This window comes from Podarcis gaigeae, assembly GCF_964106915.1.
Source record: "Podarcis gaigeae genome assembly, chromosome: 2".
Classification (NCBI taxonomy): domain Eukaryota; kingdom Metazoa; phylum Chordata; class Lepidosauria; order Squamata; family Lacertidae; genus Podarcis; species Podarcis gaigeae.
Window position 1 is genome coordinate 73,322,686 of NC_139679.1, and position 25,751 is coordinate 73,348,436.

At 42.3% G+C, this 25,751-nt stretch overlaps 1 protein-coding gene across 5 annotated transcripts in view; it reads right to left on the reverse strand.

The window, feature by feature from the left end:
- Positions 1-25,751, reverse strand: part of CACNA2D2 (calcium voltage-gated channel auxiliary subunit alpha2delta 2) — a 520,700-nt gene that overhangs the window by 136,061 nt on the left and 358,888 nt on the right. For all 5 annotated transcript variants that reach the window (XR_014561165.1, XM_083726521.1, XM_083726520.1 and 2 more), the window contains one exon: positions 21,343-21,481. Coding sequence is in view for 4 of the 5 variants with exons in the window: in XM_083726521.1 (XP_083582647.1) it covers positions 21,343-21,481 (139 nt within the window). In the remaining variant the exon portion in view is untranslated. The remainder of the gene's footprint in view (positions 1-21,342; positions 21,482-25,751) is intronic.

Below are 25,751 nucleotides of genomic sequence, written 5' to 3' on the forward strand. Positions count from 1 at the left end.
CTTCCAGAAATTCTTCCCGCAGCAGCCTCTCCTCCCTTGAACTTCATTATTCTTGCTACCCTTTGATCAAACCCCTAAGGATCATTACAGACAGATGAATCACACTTCAGATACTTTTACTGAATTCTGCTTCTTTACTCAAATAACTTTATTCTGATTACCACAACAATTCTGACAATCCTGGTGTGTGCTGGGCATTTTTGCTTTCATGTTCACTATAGTATCAGGGCTGCGTTCCTGGTGATACCGTTTGCAGATCTCTCTTTAGGGTTTGGGTTTTTGTTGCACATTGTCCGAAAACATTTTAGAATAGTAACAAAGATAAGGTTGATGCCTTCTTATCTGGACTTTTGAATACAAATCTCCAAATTTGCTCCAAATTTGATGAGTTGTAGAAGGCCCTCCCATAATGCAGCTTAATGCCTATCAAACACCTGGCTGTCACAGCCAAGTGCAAGTTAGAGTCCAGAATCACTATCAGCTACACAATTACTAAAGCCAAGCAGCTAAGCAAGCATCGGGAGAGCAGATATAAGGTAGGGCAGTGCCAGATTTACGTATAAGCTAAACAAGCTATAGCTTCGGGCCCCCAAAAAAATTTAAAGGGGAAAAAATTAGATGTACATTTCCAAAATACAAGATAAAAAAACAAATAAAATAAAACCTACATACAGCAACAGTGGCAAATGGCCTTAGATACCTATTAGGTACATAAATTCCCATACAGCATATATTCAACACAAAAACAGTGACAATTTGTTGCTGACAAAGGACAGCTGGACATATAAAGGGCCCCATTACATTCAGTAGCTTAGGGCCTCATCAAACCTAAATCCGGCCCTAAGGTAGGGGCTCGAGCAAAGGTGAACTAGGGCAAAGGACTGGTGTGCATGTGTGCCCACAAGTTGCTTGGTACTATAGAAGAGGGAATCTCAGAAGTCAGGCAAAACAGCTCTGATCAGAATGCTGAGGACTGACCAGTGACCTAATAGGAAATTCATATAGGTTTTGCAGCCTATCAAAGGTTAGGCAATTTCAGTTGCCACAAATCAGTAGCTTTAGAGGAAGGATCAAGTATTCCACTGATCTTGCACCTACCCATACATCTGAAAAATCTATGGATACATCTCCCAGTTATTTGAATTTCTGATTTTGGGGGCATAAGGGACAGGTACATCATTTCCCCATCTAAATGAATCACACCTGATTTCTGTTGGAAAACTAGCGCAGCAAAATGTTCATTAAATTTAAGGGGGCTTGTTTTGTTTTGTTTTAAAGAGGCACTTCAGACACAGTCTGTTGAGAACTTGTTCTGTAAAAATCTCTTTTAAATGTTTGGGAGTTGTAAGAGTTCTGTGCAATTCCCTGGTGAATTTTGCTTCGGGCCTACAGAGCATCCATAATAGCAGCTGAAATCTAAGAGCATCTGCAGGTGTTCAGAATTTCTGAAATGAGCCTTAACATATCTCATGCTGCATCCTCAAATATTAGTGGCCTTTTGTGCCTCATTTCCCCTAATGACTATAGTGTTTTGCTTCATAGGCAGGATTTGATGATAAACCTGTTAATGTTAGGTTCGCAGCCCTTACAGTGTCAAGCACTTTACAAAACTCCTACAAATAAATAAAGGAAATTCTTCCATTGAATTAACTCCATAGGCACATTTCTTGCTACTGGCATAGTAAAATTTTAAAATAATCACTATTTAATTCAAGTTTGTTCAGGCATGCAATACACATGCACATAGAGCATTTCTTCTCCCCCCCCCCCAACACACTTCTCCTTCCTTTCTAATGCTGATTTATCTGCAAGTATGGGGCAAGAGAAACTACTCATTCATTCAGGTTTCATGTGCCCCAGCATCTCATTCAAACCCTGTGTACTGTTATCCTCTTCATCTGCAATGCTTGCAGGTGACTGATTTATGCCAAGAAGGGGGCCACTATTGTGTGTGGATGCCACGTGATAAAGAGCTGGTGAACAACAGAAACGATGTCAATGGGAGTTTTCCTTCTAGGGCTAACAGCAGCTTCTCTGGGCATGTGGTAGCAGACTGGGGCTGTGGTAGTGGGGGGAAAGGGTCCATTTCCAATGAAATAGCCTCTCTGAATACCTGCTCAAAAGGCTTTAAAAGCCACAAAGACATGATTCGCTAATGACAAGTTTAGTATCATAGCTAGTTTGGGGCCAAGTGAGTTTTTGGCATGCTTGAACTCTGCGTCAGTAAATGCTCTTGTCCACTTTGTGGCTTGTACAACTCAGTCCCTAGAGAAAAATGCACAGGCGCTTCCCCTCTTGAGTGTGACATGCTTTAACTCTTTTCTATATATGCAATTGCTTTTATGTGTGCTTTATTATATTGTGAATTGCTTCAGGATGCCTCATGGAAAGCGATCCATAAATAAAACAAATGCATGCTTAATAGAAAGAGGACTTCCTAAGATCCCCCACTGGGTAAGCTCAAAGGCCTCTGCAGAGGTGTGGCATTCCGCCAGGCTCCTTTGCCCTTTGCCTTCTTAGCACACCTCCTCTTTCCCCCTTTTTTGATTTTCCTGCCTCCTTGCAGTCAATCAATGAAACATTACATGGTATAAGATTCTGCATTACCAAGGCTGAGAAAAATGCTTCATGTATCGATTTCCTTCAATCATTTTATACAATGGAGTGGAGAAGGGAAAGCAAAATATTAATCTTTCCAAAATCTCCAACAGCCTCTCTCTCATTTCATCCAGTTAGAATGGGCAGTAACCACTGTGGCTTTTCTCCAGCGAAGCAACACATAGTGTCAGCCTTGTTTCAGCTTTCTAATGGACCTGTGTGATCATGCTGGCGGTCCCTACCCACATGCATGCATGACGGCAGTGTGCTGGAAGGCGGCTGTGCATATTGCATATAGACCCCCAAATTCACTGGCTTCGATAGCATGGAATGTCATCACAAAACTAGAGACTTGGCAGTTCTTAAAACAGGGGCAGGGAACCTGCTGCCCTTTCCAGACATTGTTGGACTCTGGCTTCCATTAGCCCCAGCTAGCATGGTAGATGGCCAGGGCTGATGGGACAACAGCATCAAGAATACTATAGGTTAGCCTTCCCTATTTTAAACAGTAGTCCCACAGAGAGCACATTACAACACTTCAAGGCTGGACATAATGGACACCAGTAGCCACCAGCTCACCTTTCACTAGGAATGGCCATAACTGACATATAGGTAGATTTGAGAAAAAGGTGGCACATGGGCCTTCTGTATCAGATCCAGAACAGGAAAATAATAATGAAGAAGGAAATGCAGGGCCACCTGTGTTAAATTGAATCTGTTAAATTGATGTATTAATGATTGGGGTTTGTACATTTCTGAGCACAATTCAAAGTGTTGGTGCTGACCTTTAACGTCCTAAACGGCCCCGGTCCAGTATACCTGAAGGAGCGTCTCCACCCCCATTGTTTTGCCTGGACACTGAAGTCCAGTGCCAAGAGCCTTCTGGCGGTTCCCTCCCTGCGAGAAGCCAAGTTACAGGGAACTAGGCAGAGGGCCTTCTCAGTAGTGGCACCCCCCCTGCAGAACACCCTCCCACCAGATGTCAAAGAGAAAAACAACTACCAGACTTTTAGAAGACATCTGAAGGCAGCCCTGTTTAGGGAAGCTTTTACTGTTTAATAGATTATTGTATTTTAATATTCTGTTGGAAGCCACCCAGAGTGGCTGGGGAAACCCAGCCAGATGGGTGGGGTATAAATAATAAATGATGATTATTATTGTACATTTGGGGATTTATATCTGCCATAGTAAGCAATGTAGGTCATGTACCTGTGGCTTTGGATCAGAGCCAATATATTTTCTTAACACAGCTGCTTATTGCAGGGAACACCTTGGCTGCATATACAGTCTAAGCACACATTCCTTATTGAAGGCACATGAACAAACATCGTTTGCCAAATAACATCTCAAATCTACAACAATAGATTTTGTCTGTTTTAGGGTCCAGGTGATATAACCAGTAAGATCAGGGCTAAAGAGCATGCAAGAACAGCCTTGTAGAGCAGGGGTTGTCAATGCAGTGCCCTCTAGGTGTTGTTGGACTACAACTTCCATCATCCCTGGCTTTGGTTATGCTTGTTGGGCTGATGTGAGTTGTAGCATTTGGAGGGAACCATACTGTTACCTCCTTGGCAACTATCTTCAAGTGAAAAGCAGCTCAGAAAGGCAATGTTCGCCATTTTATTGAAGACTTTCCCCTGCAAAGTCTGTGATGTCTGTGGCTTCCCATGTGACAAAGCTGCAAAGTCTGTGGCTTCCCATGTGACAAAGCTGAAAGGTTTGGAACAATCCTGAGACATTAATATCTTGTTCCTCCTGTGTGGTCTCTGATATACACAGTGAAGCTCAGCCTTCCTGCAAAGGATTTCCCCAGTCATTTCCATGGAGTGGACAGCTCTGCCCAATGAATGGGGAAGCCTACACAGGTGGGAGTTCCAAATGGACATTTGTAGACATGCACTGCCTGGTTTGGGGTGGCAAAATATGCACAACCCTAAGTGAAGTGCATTGAACACCACACTCTTTTTCTACAGCTTTAAAAATGTGATCGATCATGTCTTTACTTACTGTTTTATTCTTTACCTAATGACCATCATATATTTTTATTGACTCAGAGATGAAACCCATACTGACACAGAGTTTACTTAAACAGTCTGTTCACATTTCTTTCAGATCTGCTCCTGAATCTTTTTCTTCTTTAAAAAACTATTAATGTATTACAGTGGGAAGAGGCTATTGTATTTCTGCTGACAGATGCACCTCTGATCAGTAGCTTATTGAGTCACTATCTCAGTAGATGTTTCTTAGAGAAAAACACACCCTTCCCTATGTTATCAGCCTATGATTTCCTGTTTATCTTATTTTGTGTAAGTTTTCATGAAACAAAATGGCTGGTTTCATGAGAAAAGATTGAATGTATTAACAGTCTACAGACAGATATCAAAGCAACATGGCTTTATAGTATGTCAGACTATTTATAACACCAAAACTGAAGAAACACATAAGGAATTGACATTTACTCTTGGCTTATCGACCCAGCATTATGTGACTAATACTATTCTGACAGCATAGCAGAGCAAACAACTCTGGCATTCATACTCGATGCTGAACATACTTTTAGGCCACAGTAAAAAACAAGAACAACCAACCTGGGGTAAGGCAAACTGAAGTCAGTGGAGCTCATGTCTGAATAGACATGTACAGGATTGTACTGTTAGTAGTGCATAGAGGCAACCTTTCAGAAGAGCCCAAATCTACCTGTGCAAAAAACACGTTTTAAAAATAAGCCAAAGGAAAGTCCCTTCTAAGGAGAGTAAAATCATGTGAAAAATCTGGCTCTAATTGCCCAATGAGTGTGATCAGTACATTTTCCTCGTAACTCATGCAGGTTGCTAACCATGCAATACACAGACACACGTTAGCTAGACAATGGTGGGTGGGGATAATGCCGGTGTGGGGAGATACTATAGCCTTGCACAATTGCACTGGGAGCACAGCTACGCAACTCTTTACACTTCCCCTCCCCCCATGAAACCTCCCCACTTTAAATGTTACAATCTGTCTCTTGGGAAACTCCTTTTAAACAAAGTTATCCTTCAGGCTGAGATGTCGCTCGAGAACCTTGTTTCTTGCAGCCCCTTTCTCATCCAGACACATCCCAGGTTTTCCTCTTTCTGAATGTTTTTGCAACTTGGACTTGATTCCCCCCCATCCATCTTGTGCTCTTTCCCTTGGAAGGGACCCCATTGTGGGCCTAACCTGGAAGGCTCAAACCAGCCCTTGCAGCCAGGCAAGGAGAACAAGAGTCCAGGCCACGCCCTCTCCCCACCCTTCCCTGGCAAGTGATTACAGATTTAATTAAAACTGGCGCAGTAAATAAAAAACATATAAAATGCAATTTGTGTGTGTAGCGACGGGTGACTTTGGAGGGTGTATTATTAAATGTTTTAATTAGCATGCCAGCTCGCGATAGTGCCCCTCGATTGCTTCAGTGCTGAAATCCTCCGACAAGGGTGGAGGACTAGGAATGTGGCATACAAGCTCTGGGTTGGCAAGTCAAGAGGAACAGTTTGTTCATTTCAATCCCATTACAACCTCTGCTTGTGTCTCTTGCAAAAACCACTGCTGCTTCCTATCACCCATAACGGCGAATCAACAGATAAATATTAGGGATATTTTGCTTTACACACAGCAATGAGAGTTTTGAAAATTCGATTCTCTGTGTAAGGTAGCTTGTCTTTACAGAAGTGAAATAAAAATAATAATATGCACAGCATATTATATTTGTTTACTATGGCCAATATGAAATGTATTTTTCGTGTTTCATTGTTACAGATTCAGAAACTTTATTTACAAAGTCTCTATCTGCCAACCAAATATTTAATGCATTTGCTTACAAATCATCACTTCTATTTCACAAAAAGTAATAACTTTCAACTGTTCGCATGTTAAAAAATGTAGCTGAAATCTTTATCAAGCTTCGACAATGTCAGTATTTTCATACCCCATATTTCAGATGAGGGGGTGGGGTTGATAAGGACTGAGGATGAGAGAGAGAGAGCGACTTGCAAAAGGCCACCCAGTGAGTGCATGGCAGAGACAAGATTCAAACTTGATTTGAAGTTCCATTTCAAACCTGAGTGCTTCTTGATTTGCAGCTCAGTTTCTTAGCCACTATGCTGCCCCAGATCTTATAGCCCTGTCTTCCTGTCTGTGTTGTTGGCTCACATTCCCTGCCCCTCTCCCAGCACCAACTAAGTGATTAGCTTGCATGTATGACTTCTCTCCTTTGTGTTAATGCAGCAGCATCAGGGGGATTGGCCATGCATGAGAGATAGCATCACTGATATGGCTGCGTGTAGTTAATACTTCATGCCACATTCTTTTATAGTACATTCTGTGCAGCACTATGGAGAACCTAGCATATTTGCAAAAAAATAAATAAAAAATCCTTGCCTAGTTGCACCTTTCATAGCTCTTTTCCGGGACAGGTTAGAGTACAATACAAAAGAAGGGGCATTCCTTCTTTGCAATTGTGGTGAAAAAGGTAGAGGAAGATTAAATAGGCAGGGGCTGTCCTTGGTGCTGAAAAGACAGCCTGTAGACGGAAAAGCACTTTCCTTTTCAAATAAGATGAAGTTTAACGAGGAAGAGCTCTGTCACAGGCTAATATACTCACAATTTTCAGGCTCATTTAACCCCACTACTTAGAATGTCTTTGTGGATAAATGCTGAATACGGCCTACACAAACTTAATGTTGTCTGGCCGGTGACCCAATTCCCAAGGGCTAGAAAACCAGCAGCTTTCAGGTGTTCAGTAGAAGCAAGCTAGCTATCTCAACATGGAGGAAACCTCATCTGAAACGTGCATAAATTATGGAGCTGGGGGAACATGGGAAAAACACTTCTGTTCGCCCAACAAGGGGGGCTCCTTATATCATTTTTGGGGCATAGGGGTTCAAGAGCTCATATAAATGTTTGTGAAGGGCATCCCCATTGCCAAGACTTCCATGTCAATGCTCCTTGTTTTGTTGTACTGCACTGTAAATGTGGGCAATGGAACAACCACACAATAGCCCAGCCCAGTCCAGCATGGATGTATTTGACAACTAGGACATAGTTCCTTCCTCACCCATGGAGAGTGAGGGGCAACATAATTGACTTCATTTGCCCTCAATAACGTGATTATGCAATCCAATCTGATTAGCTGCATAATGCTGTTGTGAGGTCACTGAATTTTCTCCATGCTCCCTGATGGGCTCAGACCACTTGGGAAAGAAGAATGCTGGGGTTAAAAAGAGGAAAAGAAGAACACTGGGAATGGGGGGGAGGGGACAAGCAAGTTGCTTCCACTTAAAAGCTACCTTTTTGGAGTTTAGGGAGGAAGTTTTTGTACCCCTCTGAAAACTCCTCCTTTGCCTTCAAAACATCTGAGAGGAACAATTTACCACAGTGCTAAATATATTCCAATTACCATTCTCACATATAACATTTTCTTGTGCAATTATCTATAAAGGACCATAACAGCATTCTGTATTTTCCTGTTCTTGCTGAAGAAGAAAAAGTAGGTTGCTTCTGCGTAAGACTATCATTCAATATGTGTTGCCTTCAAAATGTATAAATTTCACATTATTATTCAGGCACAGTAGTACCAGAATAATTAAGGTTGCATCAGGAATATAATGGGGGCTAAAACATTTAATATCTCAAAAAATACACGATCAATCTTAATGAAACTTTCTAGGGGGTTAGTTCCAAGGACTTTTCAATTTTCTAAACAGTTATGGTTTACAGCACTTGAATGTTAAGGGGCATGTGTTGGGTTTCTTTTTTTAAAAAAAGAGAGAAATGTGTCCCAACTCTCTTTGAAGCATATTTTTGCAAAACGCTTAAAGAAAACTCTCAATCTGCTTCACAGGAGCTTTATTGCAATAGCTTAATATACAGGTGGCTTAAATGGATTTTAAATTGCCCCAAATGTCAATTATGGGCATTTGCTGAAAACAACGGAGCATGTTCTTCAGATCTTTTCTATGAATAGTTTCTATGGCATTATTCTTTGAGTGGATACCATGTGGTAGCAGCTTAAAATTTACTGCTGTGGTGACTTTGGCTGCATGGAAGAGAGTATAATCTGTAGCCTCTGATTCAGCACCCCCCTCCTTCAGAAATGTAGAGAAGTGACAAGTGGTTGAACAGTTCTGGCCTTACTGTGTGGTCAGAGGCTACAAAAGAAGCAGCTCACAACTCAACAAGTTTCAAAACCAGCTATTATACGGGTCACAGTTGCCAGTTCCCATAAGAGGGTGAAGCAGAAAATGGAATCAATCTCCTCTGGTCTCCTGCAAAAAGAAACCCTGATGACTGCAGTAATGCCAGGTTCTGGGGGTAGGAAATTGAATGCTAATGAATCAAATGATGAAATGGCAAGAGATTCATTGTTCTCATTAATTCCTCTCTTCCCCACAAGGATATTAACATTTTGCACAACTTGCTTTTTTAAAATGGTATTTTTATCTTAAAAATAAATACATTTACAAATAATGAGTCTATTAGAAGTAAATTATGCTGCTCCTAATGCTCTGCTTTAAATGCCATTATGGATGTATACGGAATTGATCATGAGCAAGTAGTTAACTTCTTAAGTGGAGCTCTCTTTGAAAGTTATTTTCAATTATCTCTATGAGTTAACACAGCTCTGGAGGTGCACCCCACCCTCTGCCAGATCAAACCGTGAGGGGAAGAACAACACAAAAAGTTTATGCAGCCCATACAAGACACCATCACTTAACACAGGGGTTCGGGAAGCTGGAAAGGAGGAGTTAGATGGAGTAAGATGCTCTCCCCCTCAACAGAGTTATTCTAAGACCCTCGGGGACATGCAGCTCTTTCTTCATCTCTCTTGGACTGGTCTGATAGGTAAACAGGGCCTGGCCTTGGCAGTAGAGATCATCCCAGGCACTGCCCCCAACTCCCCCCTTGCCTCACTGGACCACCATTCCCACTGAGCTGAGATTTTTGCCCATCATCTTCCATGCTTGCAGGCTGTCCTCTAGAGCAGTGTTTCCCAACCTTGTGCCTCCAGATGTTTTTGGCCTACAACTCCCATCATCCCTAGCTAGCAAGACCAGTGGTCAGGGATGATGGGAGTTGTAGGCCAAAAACATCTGGAGGCACAAGGTTGGGAAACACTGCTCTAGAGAGCACAAGCTTAGCATTTTCATAAAAACCCCAAGTATTTTTAAATCTCATGTTTTAAGAGACAGATTGAAAACTATCATCCCTAAATGGTTTAGCTACTTTGTTGTTCAAGTGTACTGCTTTGATTAGAGGCTCTTTAGTTCTAATGTATTAAATCCATTGTATTGCACTGTGACTTTTAAAGTTGTGGATTTTGAATATTGTTATGTTATCTTGGGTGCCTTTGAGTGATTTTGCAAGTGTTGAGGTGGTCTTTCCACATTTTATAGCTGTTTACCTTTCTTTTACTGCAGTGTGTGTGTGTGTGTAGTGTTTGTACACACACACACACACACACACACACACACACATGCACAGAGCCCTTCATCCTATTTAGTATTTCAGGACGCTATGCAACCATTTGTACTGCAATACAAATACTGCAATAAAGCAGCAGGGTAAGAACTTTAAAACAGCTAAAATGCCCCCAAAGAGCTAAAATTACAAGTTAAAATGCCAACATGAAGAGCAACATCTTGTGTTGAATAGACTGGTGCATAAGTGCCAAGCAAGCCTCTTCAAGGAAGGCATTCCACAACTGGTGAGCCACTACGGGGAAAACACCTCTGACAAAGAGAAAAGAGACTTGGCAGATGATCTCAGAGCACAGGAAGACTGATATTGTCAGAAGCACTTCTTCAGGCTTGTAGGACCTATTGAGGACATAAAGTCACACTGAATTGTGTGCTTTTAAAAAAACTGGCATGACATCCATATACAGTACCTGGCTGTACTGGTCAATTTTTAGTGGCCATCTCCTGTACCAGTTGAAGCTTCTAAGTTGTTTTCAGAAGCCGCCCCACGTATAACACAAACTAACTGGGAAGTTCATAGAATCGTAGAATCTTAGAGTTGGAAGGGACCAAAGGGTTGTATAGTCCAACTCCCTACAGTACAGAAATCACAGCTAAAGCATCCAAGTTATCAGAGCTTGGATCACTGTGGTAGACTACGGCCAGAGGCGGTTTTAGGGTGATATGACAGGTGCGGTTACACTGGGGGTCATGCTGCAGAGGGTGCCAAAACAATGCTTTAGAACAGAATGTGAGAGGCAGGGGGCACCAAATTTTAGTGTTACATGGGGTGTGGCTGAAATTTGAGAGGCAGGAGTCCATCACTGCTACAGCATCTGTCCAGAAATGGCTGCAGCTGATGGGCCAGGCAAAACTGATGAAAGACACTCCATATCACAACTGCCACCTGGGCTTCTAAGATTCCCTAGACCAGCAGTTCTCAACCTGTGGGTCCCCAGATGCTGTTGGACTACAACTTCCATCATCCCTGAGCTCTGGCCTTGCTAGCTAGGGGTGATGGGAGTTGTAGTCTAACAACATCTGGGGACCCACAGGTTGAGAAAGGCTGCCCTAGACTGGGCTATCAGCTTTCAGGGGTGGTGCAGCCCTGTCCAAAGCAGGTCAAATAGGAATAATCTAGGAATAATCTCCACACTGTGCCCTGTCTTGTCAGGATTCAGTTTATAAGTCCTCATCCAGCCCATTACAACATCCAGGCACTGGTTCAGCTCCTCACAGTTTCACCAGACTAAGAGAACAAGGAAAAATAGAGCCAAATGCTAACAGCCTGCTGATTGTGTGTCACTCCACATTCCCAGAGGAAACCCACACAGCAACTTCATATAGATGTCTAAAACCATGAGGGATAAAATGGAATCACAACATGCACCCCCCAGCCCCCATGCTAGTTCCCTCAACAGTATGCTAGGTAAAGTAGGATTCAGCCTTCAACAAAGACCTTTGGCTGCGATGAGAAATTAGCAATGAACACATTTGTATCTGACTCTTTGCATTTTTGCAACCAGTCCTTCTTTCTGATTTGATATGTCGTTTAGTTTACTAAGCAGTTTAGTTGCCCCATGTTGATTTTGTTGCTGCAGCTAAAGTCTATTTTGTCTCTTACTGCTGCCTAAGTGATTCTCCCTCCTTGATACTTCATAGTTCAGCATGTGAACTGCCTCCGTTTAAAAAAGTTGTGTGATAATTAATATAAGCACTATAGTGTTTGTTTTGGGAGAGCTCTTTCATGCATGCAAGTCATCACTAGCTGTTATCAAATAAAGAACATGCATGTGTGAATCACCCTCATTAGTTCATATACACACGCAGCCTCCTTGGAAATGAGGATTTTCTCCTACTCATCAAGCCACCTCACTGTACTGTAAATGCTTCCTTAAAACCTTTGTTTCTGCTGTGCCTCATTCTTTTCTGAAAGATACCTGATCAGTTAATTTGCTTGCTCTGGAATGCAGATCATAGTTATTGCCTAGGCTGCTACAGGCAGCACATTTTTCACTTTGAAAATACCAGCAAATTACCCACTCCTCCCCCCTCTTAAGTGCATTTGCCAGATGTGACAAAAGTGACAGGTTACCTTGTTATTCTCCATTGCCCCTTGAGAATTTGGTACCTTTTGCCTGGGAACAAAGCCAGAAACACAGCCGCTGCCTATTTTCAGCTGATATAGCTCTACTAAAACCAGTGGAGCTACTTTGAAGAGCAGTTGCTGAGGATCTATCCAATTAAAAGGTCACAGAAACTTGTCACTTCTGTAAGTCTTGCCTGTGATTTCTTACAAATCTAATTCCAAACTACAATAAAAGGAAGCTAGTGCTGGGAACAAGCTACACCCAAGTCTTTTCATATGATAGTTCATCTTGCATCAGTTGCCACCTGCCCTCCGAAACTCAATCCATCTTTGGACCCCCAAATCAGCTGACAGTCAAATGATGGTTCTCCCTTGATTGCTCTTGAATCTCCTCTTCAGCACCACTTCCACCAATGCCTTCCTTTGAGTTACAACTTGCCAACTCTTAGCTCTGAAACATGGAAGCAGCCATAAAGAAGAGAGTGCTTGGAAGCATGTTCACAATGCTTTTGTTTTATCCACTGAGTAACAACAACTAGACCTCACCATTTTTGAGTTTAGAGAGACAGGCTTCCAAGGAAGAGGGCACAAGCTTCAGGCAGAACTGGCCCACCAACCTTCTTTCTTTCTTTCTTTCTTTCTTTCTTTCTTTCTTTCTTTCTTTCTTTCTTTCTTTCTTTCTTTCTTTCTTTCCATACAGTACCCAAGCCCAGCCAGAATATATTGGCACTTGGAGTAGAAAATCCCACAACTGTTTCCATGGCAACAAAAAAAATCCCCAACCCCCTGGTAATGTTAACAACAATATCTAACCATTTGCTGCCTTTTCATGATCTCAAAGCTCTGCTGCCTAAAGTGGCCACCTCACTCTGCCTACCCAGAGCAACTGAGTCAGATGGGTAGGGTACAAACAATAAATTTATTATTATTATTATTATTATTATTATTATTATTATTATTATTACTACCCTGTTCTGAGCCAAGTAGCCTTGTGTTGCAGTACCTCTTATTTTAGAGACTGCTTATGGCTTGCAGTGTGCTAAATGGGATATGGTTATATTATAGACAAATGAATCAGTTATATGATTCCCCCCAGCCTCGGAAAATTTAATGTCTTTTGTGCAGTTTGTTCCCTGCCACAGCTCCAAGTCTCTTCTTCTTTAGTCCTTGCTGTAGCAAGGCCTGTATGCTGTACAAAAAAAAAATCACCATATTCTCCCCTGAGATGAAGTATGGAAAGCTATACCTTAGACCTCTTACTTTGCTTTCTAGCTTATACCTGCTGCAGGTGTGATCTATGATGGTTTCAGGTGAGAAAATAAACACAGTATACGCACTGCAGAACCTTCACCATCCATCTTGGTAGTTGTTTATATCTTAACCTCTACTGAAGTGGGTTTTGCGCCTTCCTTTCTTCACTTACTGCATGAAGATTCCCTAAGTTACTATGATGCGCTGCTTTTTTTGGCCAGCCAATGAAGAAAACGCAGGGTGGCAAAAGCCAAGACCCCAGTTAGCTCATAGCAATCAGCTCTACAGGGGTTTCGAATTGAAGGAGCTCTCATGAATAAGTAGATAGCCTTAGCACTGACATGCACATCAGTCACATCAATGGCATCAGTCTGAATGGTCCCAATGAGTATATGACAGGCTTCCTCAAACTCAGCCCTCCCGATGTTTTTGAGACTACAATTCCCATCTTCCCTGACCACTGGTTCTGCTAGCTAGGGATCATGGGAGTTGTAGGCCAAAAACATCTGGAGGGCCAAGGTTGAGGAAGCCTGCTCTATGAGGATGCAAATCCTTGACAGTCAGGGTTCCCATCCCCATTGAGTGAGCTTTGAGTACATATTTGCACCCATAGGCCCCCCTTTCAGACTGATGCTGATTGTGCATTGGCAAAGGAGATGGCTGATGTCTACAGTTCTCTTATGCATAGGGCTAGTGCATTTAATAGAGGACTAGGGCATTTCCTGAAATTGTGATACTGTATTATGATGATGATTGCTCTGGATTATTATTCAGAAATAATAGACAACACCCCATAACACACAATGTAATGCTTCCTCTCCTTCTTCAATTATATTTTCTTACCAATTTCCTTGCTCACTTCCTTATTTTTCATTCCGGGATTTCCTAATGTAATAGGCTATATGCCTCTCAGGGTCCACACTCCTGCTTTAGGGCACTAATCAAACGCTATGTAAAGTTATATGCACAAGAAAATGTTATTAACAACAACAACAACAACTGTATTCATGGGATCTTGAGGCCCAGAAAAATTAATATACATGGAAAAGCAGGGCATGAACAATCGATTCTTGTAATAGCCTTATTCCTCTGACAGTTCCCTGCTGAGGAGAGGATTACAATAGAGTGACACACATAGCACTAGAAACAATAGTACTTGTTTAGGGCACTTCATTCTTGCATCCTTAACTAATGTATGGAATAATCATATAACTAATGAGGGTTTGGAAACTCTGGTTGGAAGTTCTCAAAGTGAGGCCTACAAGATTCAGAAGATTCTGCCTGAAACAGAAAGTAGGAAGTAAGCTTCCTTACTGCTCCTAAAATTGAGTGATTGAAAGTGTACATCCTGATCTTAGGATGCACACAGTGGAACAGTAATACCAATACTAGGCTGGCCATTACATTGTCATCCATAAAAGCAAAAGTAGGGATTGGGATGAAATGAACTGAATATTTGCCCTATCCCTAACAGAAACATACTGGCAACTGCAGGTCCCACTCCTGCATATTAACTTCAAGGTAAAAGGTAATGTGGATGGCGCTGTGGTCTAAGCCACCGAACCTCTTGGGCTTGCTGATCGTAAGGTCAGTGGTTCGAATCTGCTTGATGGTGGAGAGCTCCTGTTGCTTTGTCCCAGCTTTGAACCTAGCAGTTCGAAAGCATACCAGTGTGAGTATATAAACAGGTACCACTGTGGTGAGAAGGTAAATGGTGTTTCTGTGTGCTCTGGCATTTGTCATGGTGTTCTGTGCACCAGAAGTGGTTTAGTCATGCTGGCCACATGACCCAGAAAGCTGTCTGTGGATAAATGCCGGCTCCCTCAACCTGAAGCGAGATGAGTACTGCACCCCATAGTTGAATTCAACTGGACTTAACCATCCAAGGATCCTTTACCTTTACCTTTATTCACTTCAAGATGGTACTTTTCTCCAGCTGGAGCATATGATCACCCTGTTTATTCGATCTCTCTCTTTCTCTCTCTCTTTTTAGGTATTGGAGAAAACATTAGCCAAGTGGAACCTAGCAGTTTTTAGGTTCCACCTGGCTAATGGTTATTGTACAAAGCATTTTATACAATACATTATTGTTTAAACCAGCAGAGGAGCAAGAGGGCGCTGCAAAGTCAGGATGTGAATACTATGGGTTCACATTAAGGTAGACATGAAGGTAATTAGGTAGCTTGACGAAGCATCTGATATAATTCTCAGGAGATCTTCTCAAAATTAATTCAGCCTGGCATAATATCAGCATTATTGTATGAAATGAAAAATCAAAGTGATATATCAGAGCAGCACACAAACCTTTGGTAGGTGACAAAGGCTTGTTGGAATCATGGGTGATTCTAGCTGATGAGATAACTGCATTAGCAAACCGGCAGATAACTTATACTGTGATTCACCGATAATAACAACTTGGGAGGAACTGCAAACACTAATGATGCTGAAGAAGCAATAGAAAGCAATACAGGTGCCTTAGAGGTAGCTAGCCTTATTAACAGTCTCTGGGTTTGACAATAAGAAATAAAACATACCTTGCCACCCTTGGGGATGAGGGGTCGTCTTATTACTATGTTTTTACCCAAGATACTCATTGAGCCAAATACATTCACCAAAAAAACCACCTGTGGTGACCATAAGATATCAGCTGCCTTTCCATGCAAATTCATCCCATAGTAGGCATCATTTTCAAGTTACCAGCAGGAAATGTCTGGCAGTGGAGTGGAGACCACATTTCAAAGATTACCCATACGTCATGTGGTGGAAGTAATATTTATTTTAAAGCATTTTGAAACCATTGTTTCCATATAGTAAGATGCTTTCCCCATAGAAAATCCACCCCACACCCTTATTTTCCTCCATCATATTATTATTATTATTATTATTATTATTATTATTATTATTAAGCAGGGCATAACACCCCCAGAGTGAGTTAATCTCCAATTTGATTTTGTTCCATGGCACTGTGTGTTGATTTATGTGGCTTTGGCAGGGCACCAGCGCTTGTTCTGCATTAGAAGCAGGAGGTTGGAAATCATTGGAAATCATGAATATTTCATCCTGCTCACCCACCCCAAGGTCTCCTCCCCACATCTCATGATTTGGTTCATTAGCTGCTCTGCCTGGACTAGGTAGGTAATAAAACTAATTGCCATTTCTAATCCACTGATGCCGGTGCAGTGAAATCATTCTACTGATGTCGTTCTCCACACATTAACGAGCCAACATAAGTGCATGTTGGAATACACTGCCAAAGGAACAATGCAAGCTAGATGTTGGGTGGCACAGAGGCAACCATTGTCAAAACCCCCCAAAATGTGAAACCCCCCAAAAACGTGACCCAAAGAGCCAGTGAGATATTGTGTGTGGTTTCCTGTTCTGGGGAAAGTCACAAATGTGGGTGAGGTAGATTCATAAGCATTAGCGGCATTCTTTAATGTGGCAGCAATCAAAACATTTAGAACATGCATGTTACATCAGGAGACAGACTTTCACATTCCAGTGAGCTATCACACATTATACCGTGAGGATAGGCAGCTAGTTTGACTCAGCTTTCTAAGGTTAACGCCATGCTTCCTATTTTGCTGTTAAGTTAGGTGGAATTAGTCTCTCTACACAAGGATATTAACGAGAGTTTCAAGCGAAAACACACCTTTCCTAGCTCACAGTCTGGCTGAAAGGCAGTAAAAGTTAAGCTTCTATGTCGCTTTTGATTAGATTCCTAAGTGACTTAATGGAGAAATTTTCAAAGCATATTAAAGTCTCAAAGCAAGCAGGTGCCAGAGACTTAACAATGTGGATATTCAGAGCGGCCACTAAAGGGAGACCGAGAGCTGTACTTTCTAGTATGTGTTATATGCACAAGGCATGGGAGCCCCTCTGAGCTCTCCCCAATATACGGCCACAAAATGGTTGGAATAAGGAGGGGCCATGTGGGCTCAGGGAGTATTTGTGCACAAAAAGTCTTTAGAGCACAAATGGCAGGGGAGCACAATTCTACCCTGCTCATAGTCTGTGCAAACACTGCTACTTACTGCTCTTTGTTCCACTTACCTGCTCTATGCCTGAATATACGGACCAGCAGCATAGAGATATATTCAATGCAAACTATGCTGTGGCTGCTGGAGAGGTCAGCTGCAGGGCTGAGGAAAGGGGTTGCATTTCCTTCAATGTAGGACTTCCAGTGTATATAAACAACAGCACAGACCAGCTCAGATTCACATCTTTTCTGTAGAAGAGGGCTGCTTGCATTCCTCTTTGATCGTTGTTGTGAATGGGTTCAAACAAACATTGGCATTTTTTTGAAGAGGCCTGGAATTAGGTTGCATCTTTCTATTATATTTTTTAACACTATGAATGCATGGCATATTCTCCATTCTAGATTTCACCCAGAAAAAGAAGCTTCTGCATTTGAACCACCACTCCACATTGCCATACATAGGACTGTGCATATCTGGGCACAGTGCTTTCTCTCCTCTTAGATGGGCTTGTGGAGGCAAGTGTCCACTTGTCAAAGTGCCTGGATCCTACCCTGCTTTCATTCACATTTGTCGCTGTCCACGGAGAATGCAAATTAAAGTAGCTTTCAAAAATCTAAGCATAGTGCTAGGCTTTTATACTGTGTTTCAGTGGATGCTCTGAGACCTCCTTTTGTCTGCCAGCAAAGCTCCCTCAAACAGAAGCAAGTGCAGAGGCAGAAAAAGCCTTTGTGAGCCCTCAGCTACAATACAGCTGAGTAAAGCCAAGTCTTAAGAACAGCTCTTCCCTCCCATCTTCCTGTGGCAACAGAGAGACTAGTCCTTAGGGGGGTAACAAAGAACTCAGAGCTCCTGGTGAAGATTCGAGGCTTTGCGGTGGCTGCTTCAGAGCTAGTGAGAAAGAATGAGTTTTCTACCCAGTGATGAGCCATGCAGGGACAAAGCACTAATTGGACTGCAAACAGGCAGCATCACTAAGAGCTTTTGAAAACACCTAGGGCCTTTTCCCACCAGACCGTAAATCTGTTGGAAGCATTTACACTGTGAAGGTTTTCCAGAATAAAAACCTTTATGATGGGCGAGACTAGATGCATACTGTAATCTCACGTGCTTGTGCAGGAATGTTATGATCCCAGCGACCTCAACAAATCTCTCTTTCATAATCATACATACGTGCACATGGATGGGGCGTTTGTGAGAGAATTTGTGTGAAAGACTATAATTTAGAAATGACCATACGAAAACACTTCCTTTCAACTTATCCCTCTAAAAAATGCATTTGGACTGGACTCCTATTTGTTGGATGTTACAGATGCAGGTAGGGATGAATGAATCTGTCCATTTCAGCTTCTCTTGGTTTCTCATTTTTCAGCTCACCCCATTTTCACCCCATTTCCACGCCAATTAGTGAATTTTTCTTTAAAAGTTCATGTGAAAATCTGTATGCATTCTTGTTGCATTTTTCTTAAAATATACAATTTTGTCTACAAGTTTGCCTTACACACACATCTTTGTCAGAAATTACTCCTAATATAATTTCACACATTGTTCACAATGCATTTTTGTGTCCACTTTTTGGTTGGAGAAGTGCAAATTTTGAAGAATGGAAAATATTTTGTTTTGTTTACTGGTCTTGGAAGTGAGAATCAGGTTTGTATTTCACGTAACCTGCCTAATTAATTTCTTCCTCATCTCTGCCTACAGATGGGAGCTGTCATTCTTCACCCTTCTTTTTTCCTGCTTCCCTGATTCAAAAGCTGTGGCTATTCTGGGATAGGCCACTTACTTTACAGTTACATGGGGGGGGGGGGAGTGGGAGTGTTATAACAGCAGAAAATCAGAAAGAAATACAAAAAAAGAAATGCAAATAAATAGTGTATCAAATAGAATTTTGATAGCCTGTAGTGCAAATTATGCACACAGCAAACTGTTCTGTGACTGAGCATTTGCAAAGACGAACTTGACGTCTTCTCTTCTGCAAAAAGGAAGCAAAAGCCAGAGGGAATGACAGAGACAAGGGCAAAGCAGTCTCAGATGCAGCGTAACAACCCTGATGGGCATGCGCACCATGACAAGACATCAGGTGCAGCGCTGTGACATGCAGGAGAGGCATCTTCAATATGGTGCTAGAGAAACTGGCTGTGCCCCACCTTAATTAGAATGGCTATTGCACTTTTCAAAAGCCAGAAACCATTATTTGGAAAACAACTGCCCAGGCGAAAGCTGTTCTCTGTAACGTCCACGGGAAGGAAGGCTCAGCACGAGAGTGCGACTATAAAGGCGAGGCTGATCAATACCAACTCTCAGAGAGGATCAAGCTGCAGAGCTTGCCAAAGGGCATGTAGCCCATCACAAAAGCGATGCAGGCAACAGCAGCAGAATAAAAAGCAACGGGTGGTTTTGGTGCAGTGCAGCTACACAGCAAACTGGCACCATACCTGCACCAGGTTTAGGCTGGTGCAGGCAGTTCCCTCACACAGGGCACCAAGCAAAGGAGATGCATAATTAATAATAACAATAATACCTATACTGTGGAACCTTGGTTCTCGAATGCCTTAGTACTCGAACATTTTGTATCCCAAACGCCGCAAACCCAAAAGGAACTGTTCCTGTTTTTGAATGTTTTTCAGAAGCCAAACATCTGATGCGGCTGTCGGCTATTGTTTCCGGGGTGCCTTCACCAATCAGAAGCCATGCCCTGGTTTTCGAACGTTTCAGAAGTTGAACAGACTTCTGGAATGGATTACGTTTGAGAACCAAGGTCCCACTGTATTTAGATGAGTAGCTACTCAAAGTTGGGGTGTGCGCCCCAAATTTTGTCCTTGCTCATGGGACCATATTACCAAAGTCCGCCCCTGACCTTACCATACTAAGGCAGCAGTAATGAAACAATCCCAGATTACTCTAGTGTAGAGCGAGGCAAAAATACTTTGATTTTGTGTGTGTGGATGTGTGCTCATTTTTCAGTGGAGGCTGGGCTATTGTTTGGGGAAGGGCAGATCTGGTAAAGCTCAGCTATAGTTTATCTAGCATCTATGTGCAAGGATAAATTAACCCAACTATATTGTCTATGACAAAGCTTTAATAGTTAATCTATGGTAGAGGTGGGGAACTATTTGGGGGTCTACGGGCGGCATTACCCTGGGGGAAAGCTTTCAGGGGCCATATTCCAGCAGTGGCTGGCTCAGATCCAAAAGGGGTGGGGTGAAATGCACACAAAACCACATACCCTTAATATGCACATTCACATAGACACACAGTTACTTCTCATGGAAACAAAAGCATATATTTAATTTGCAGTAACTCTAGTCTCACCTTTCATTTCATGTGTTTCATAAAATGCATGTACCACTTGGTTGCAGTAAAACCTCTGAGCTGTTTACAATAAATATTAAATTTATCAGTAAAAACAGTCAAAAACTTTTTTTAAAAAAAATAAGTAAATTTGAGAGAAAAAATGATTCAAATTCCTCAGACTCTTAGAAAAAAAGTTTGAAAAGGAAAAGCTAACAGCCTTTGTCTCTGCTGACTATAGAAAAGGCAGAAAGAACTCGGTAATCCCAACAGATTGCAAATAACACCAATACACAGCTGAACTGCAAGCCCTGCCTTACAGCCAGTCAAAGACTCAATCTCCAAACTGCAATTGCTTCCCCAAAACTGCATATTGCCTGGATGCTTGGGCTCCTGGAAATATGCACAAACTCTGCCTGTCTGCTGAGGCACTTCTCCCTTCTTGCAGAGGGAGGAGCTGCAATCATACACACTTTGCCCAACATCAGAACCTCATTTCCCTCTCAGCTGCTTCCTGCTGAACAACTGGTGGGTGGAAGGGGCTCTAGAAGGCCAACTGTCCAGTTAAATTTGGCCCACAGGCCAAGCGTTCCTCACTCCTGATCTATGGGGGTTGTCTCCAGACTTAAAACGAAGAGTTCTGTGAAAAGGGGCAACTCACAGCCTTTGTAGATGTCTGTAGGTATCTGCACAGCTGCATAAGAGTAGTTAACCTTCGTTTTGAAGTTGGCATCTTCTGTGAACTCCAGTTTCAGGGAGTTGGACTTTTCTTTTTCAATTTCTTCTCCATCTGGATCTTCCTGGAGAGGAAAAAGAGGAGACAAAAGTTCAGGTCAGTTTTATACAGAAGCAGCCAGGCAAGCTGGTGCGGCAGATTGTATGTGGCATCTGCGGCTGAGTGGCAACCAATATGAAGAGTCCCCATTTTATCTGCTGGAGTTGCTTTGTAATATAGGAGGAACAGGACGGATAGGTCTGCTTTTTGTGGGCACATAGCTGTTGATTGACCATCATCATCACCCTACATAGGCTGCTGACATCATTGGCTCATGCCTGCATGGGATGTAACTGGCCATTCAGCCTACGCCCTGCTGACATCATTGGCTCATGCCTGCATGGGATGTAACTGGCCATTCAGCAGCAACTTGCTTGCTCAGTGCTGACCTTATACTTCCCATAAGAGCAAGGGCTTCATCACACTTGACTGCAGCTCAGCAGAGGTAGCAATATATATGCTACCTGCCACAATACCTTACTGGCTGCTGCTTGTGGTATTGAAATAGGTCCCACCACAGTTTTGGACACCCCCCGGTTGGTTATAGATGTCGTCCATGTTTAAAACGAAAATGCTAGTATTTTCAGTAACTTCCATTTGAACATGGCAGCTGTGCAGGCAGATCCACAGCTAACTCTCCTTGTTCAGCAGGCAGATATTATTTTTAGTGCAGTCTTCTCTGGAGCATGAGAAATCTGGTTCTTTAGTTCAGTTCTGAATGGGACACACTCAGATTATAGCTCATGGCCTTGATTGCCACAGGACACCGCTGCTAGCAGTTTTTCCCTTGCAGCCCATGGTCCTGGCCCATTCCCTGGAGTGTGTGTTGCTGGGAAACCAGGACATTTATACTTCTGAGCCCTCTTCAAGTAAACTCCATAGCAACAGCAGGAGCAGCAGGAGCTGTGCCTGGAAGGGGCTGGGAGTGGAAGAGCTGCTAAATCTTTTTTAAATGCAGCCTTTGTGCCTCAGGTTGAGGTGGCTTGTAAAGCAAACTGGTTGAGAAGATGAACTGATTCCTGGCTCATTTCTTGGCTCTGTTTAACCTTGCCTCTCTGTTTTCAGTAGCATGGCAGGTATTAAATCAGACAAAAACCCCTTGAAAATCAATTAGCAGCAAAAGGCGACTATCAAAGAACAAATTAAAACTGAGTGGAGCTTAGTGCTTTGTCAATAAGCAATGCAAACAATATTTAATTATGGTAGAGAGAGATGGCAAACTCCCTGCTGCTGAGGCTGGAATATGCGCAGGCTCTTTCACACTCCGCTTCTCTCTCCCTTCCCTGTACAGATTGCCACAGCTTTGGCAGTCAAATCGAACAAACTGAGGGCTCTTTTGTTCTTTGTATGAGGAGATTTAACCTGTTTGGAGAAGCAAACATGCTTTCTTCCTGGAGCATTAGAACTGAGAAATCTTGATCAGCCAGTGCAGGCAAAAAGAAGTGCTACAGAGATGTGAAGGACATGGCACTTCCGAATCCAGCCTTTCCCAACTTCAGCTTGTTTGGATAGTGTATGGGGGGAAGTGGCTCATGGGAGGAGCTGCAGTGGGGAAGTGGCTGGCAGTGAGAGCTAAGCACCCCTCTTATCCAAACACGTCCCCTCTGAAAGATGCTTTCTTCTAAGCAACGGTTTGTTTTGTTACACATGTTTGATGTGTTAGACACAGAGGTGGGTTTAAAAAAGAGAGAATAAAACTTAATAATTCATTGTGGCAGGGTCAAGAAGGTCACAGGGTCATCATATTTATTCTAGTCAATGTTTTTCGTGGGCTAGAGGAAAGCCATGGTTTGGCTATGATTCTATGGATCAAGAGATGGAGCTTTAAGATGCTATTAAGAGGCTCCTCCTCCTCCTACGCCAATAATTCAAGCATTGTAAAGGACAGTTCTATGGAAAGCCATTAGCTATGATACCTAAATGGAACCTTCAAGTTCAGTATACTTCTGAATACTAGATGCTGGCTGGGGATAGGTAACAGAGGAAAGCTGCTGCATTCAAGGCACACTTTTGGACTCCCAGCTGACCATTTGGCCAAATCAGACACTGGGCTAGATGTTCTCATACTACCCACAGTGGACATTTGCAAGAAAGCCTGTGACTCTTCTGACTCAGAAAATATATCACAGGAATTTCTGTAGGTGTGAAATTAATTTTAACCCTGAATAAATTTCTGTCCCTAGCACTTGGGAACAACAGCTGAAGAGAGTTATTGCCCTTGCTTGCGGGCTTCCCATAGGCAGTAGGGGGTGGTATGTAAGTAACTGTTACACAGATTATACCCATTAAAATTAGTGGGTTTCAGTTAGTTAAGACCATTAACATCAGGGTCTATTCTGAGTAAAAGAATACAACCCAGAATGCTGGGCTAGATAGGCATTTGGCCCGATCCCGCATTGATTTTCTTAACTATTTATCCCTTTCATTCATTTCTTCCTTGCCTTCTATTTCCCATTCCACTCATGTCATGGCTGTGGGCTGCTGGTGAAGGAGCATGTGTGTTTACTGTAATAGGTTTAGCTGTATGTTCATTGTCACCTTCAAATAATTCTAAGAGGAATGCTTTCTATTTACAAAAAGCATGCCTCCTCCCTAGCATATGGCATTTAACTTAAGAGTTTGCACCACCTATCATTTATTAGAAACTTTACTCATTTATCTGGGTATAGCATACAGTGGTACCTCGGGTGACATACACTTCAGGTTACATACGCTTCAGGTTACAGACTCCGCTAACCCAAAAATAGTACCTTGGGTTAAGAACTTTGCTTCAGGATGAGAACAGAAATCGTGCCCCGGCGGCACGGCGGCAGCAGGAGGCCCCATTAGCTAATGTGGTGCTTCAGGTTAAGAACAGATTCAGGTTAAGAATGGACCTCCGGAACGAATTATGTACTTAACCCAAGGTACTACTGTATAGGCCTGTAGGCCTATCCCTTTCAAAAGCCTGTTGTTACCATAGCTTCCTCTCATAGTCTTCTCATGCGGTTGCTGAGTTTAGTAAGAAAGCTACATATTGCAGTTAGCTATTTTGCAATTTCATATTTGAGTTCCTTCAGAACTCTCAGATGAATGCCATCTGGTCCTGGTGACATATTACTCTTTCATTTATTTGCTCTTCTGACATGTCAATTTGTGACAATTTCTTTTGCTGCTGGTATCTCCCTGATGTCATCTGCAGTGAAGATTGAGGCAAAGATTTCCTGCACCAGAGGTTTCTCTGCACTGACCATAACTTTCTTTAATGTGCTTTTACCCTAATGGCTCTAGCCATTTCCTAGCAGACGTTCAGTTTTTTTGATCTGCCTTGGGAATATTTTTTCTGGGGTGGGAAGGGAGCACGTAAAGGTTTTTTTTAGCAGCTACTCTTGAAATGTGCTTGGCTGATTTCCCTTACTACAGATACACACTGCCAAAATTTGTCCTTTTGGCTGGTCTTATTTATTCATTGCATTTCCTTCAGCAGCCTCATTTCACTACCATCGATTCCTGCTGGGATTCTTTCCGATTGTTTGCAGCCTTCCTTAAAATTGGAAGTGAATGCTTATTTAAATCCAGGGTTAAGGTATATATGTATAGCTCCCATGAAACTGTTCAGTCCCCTCTTCCCCATGCAGCTGCCGTGTGTGAGGCCAAGTGCTGTGGCAGTGCCTCATCTCATGCGCCACACCTACCTACATGGGAACTCTTTGATAATTTATAACAAAAGGCTTTATCTGTGACACTGAAAGCTAGATATATTTTCTAAACAATAGCCAAAACCTTCTTAACAAAAGAGTACTTCTGTGCCAAGTAAAAAATGGAGGCACTGTTTGCAGAAGACTAGCATTTCTCTAGGACTTTAAAGACAGCAACTGAAATAACTAATGGGGAGGAAAATGTCCCTGTATATAAGCTTGTTTTCTGCTTCTGCATGCCAATTCACAGCTTCAAGATTTGGGTTGGAGAAATAGAATGGGACAATGATTGCACATCAATTAATTGTTTGGGGGAAGATTTCTGTTTTGCATATGCCTTTCCTAACAGTATCTGCAAGCACTCATTTGCATCTGCCCTCTTGCTGAATATGCCTTGAAAAGATTTGATCTAGGACCCAAGAAATGAAATACAGATGAATTTTATCTGCCCCCTTCAGTTTCAATACTTTTATAGTTCAGTATCACATGTTATGTGTGTGAGTCTGCAGTCACCGGGGATAGAAACTTTACTGGAATTCTATACTGTATTATGTTCATAACCAGGGGCTTACAAGGAGCAATCTTCCCTGCGCTAAAGAATCATATAGGAAGAGGCTT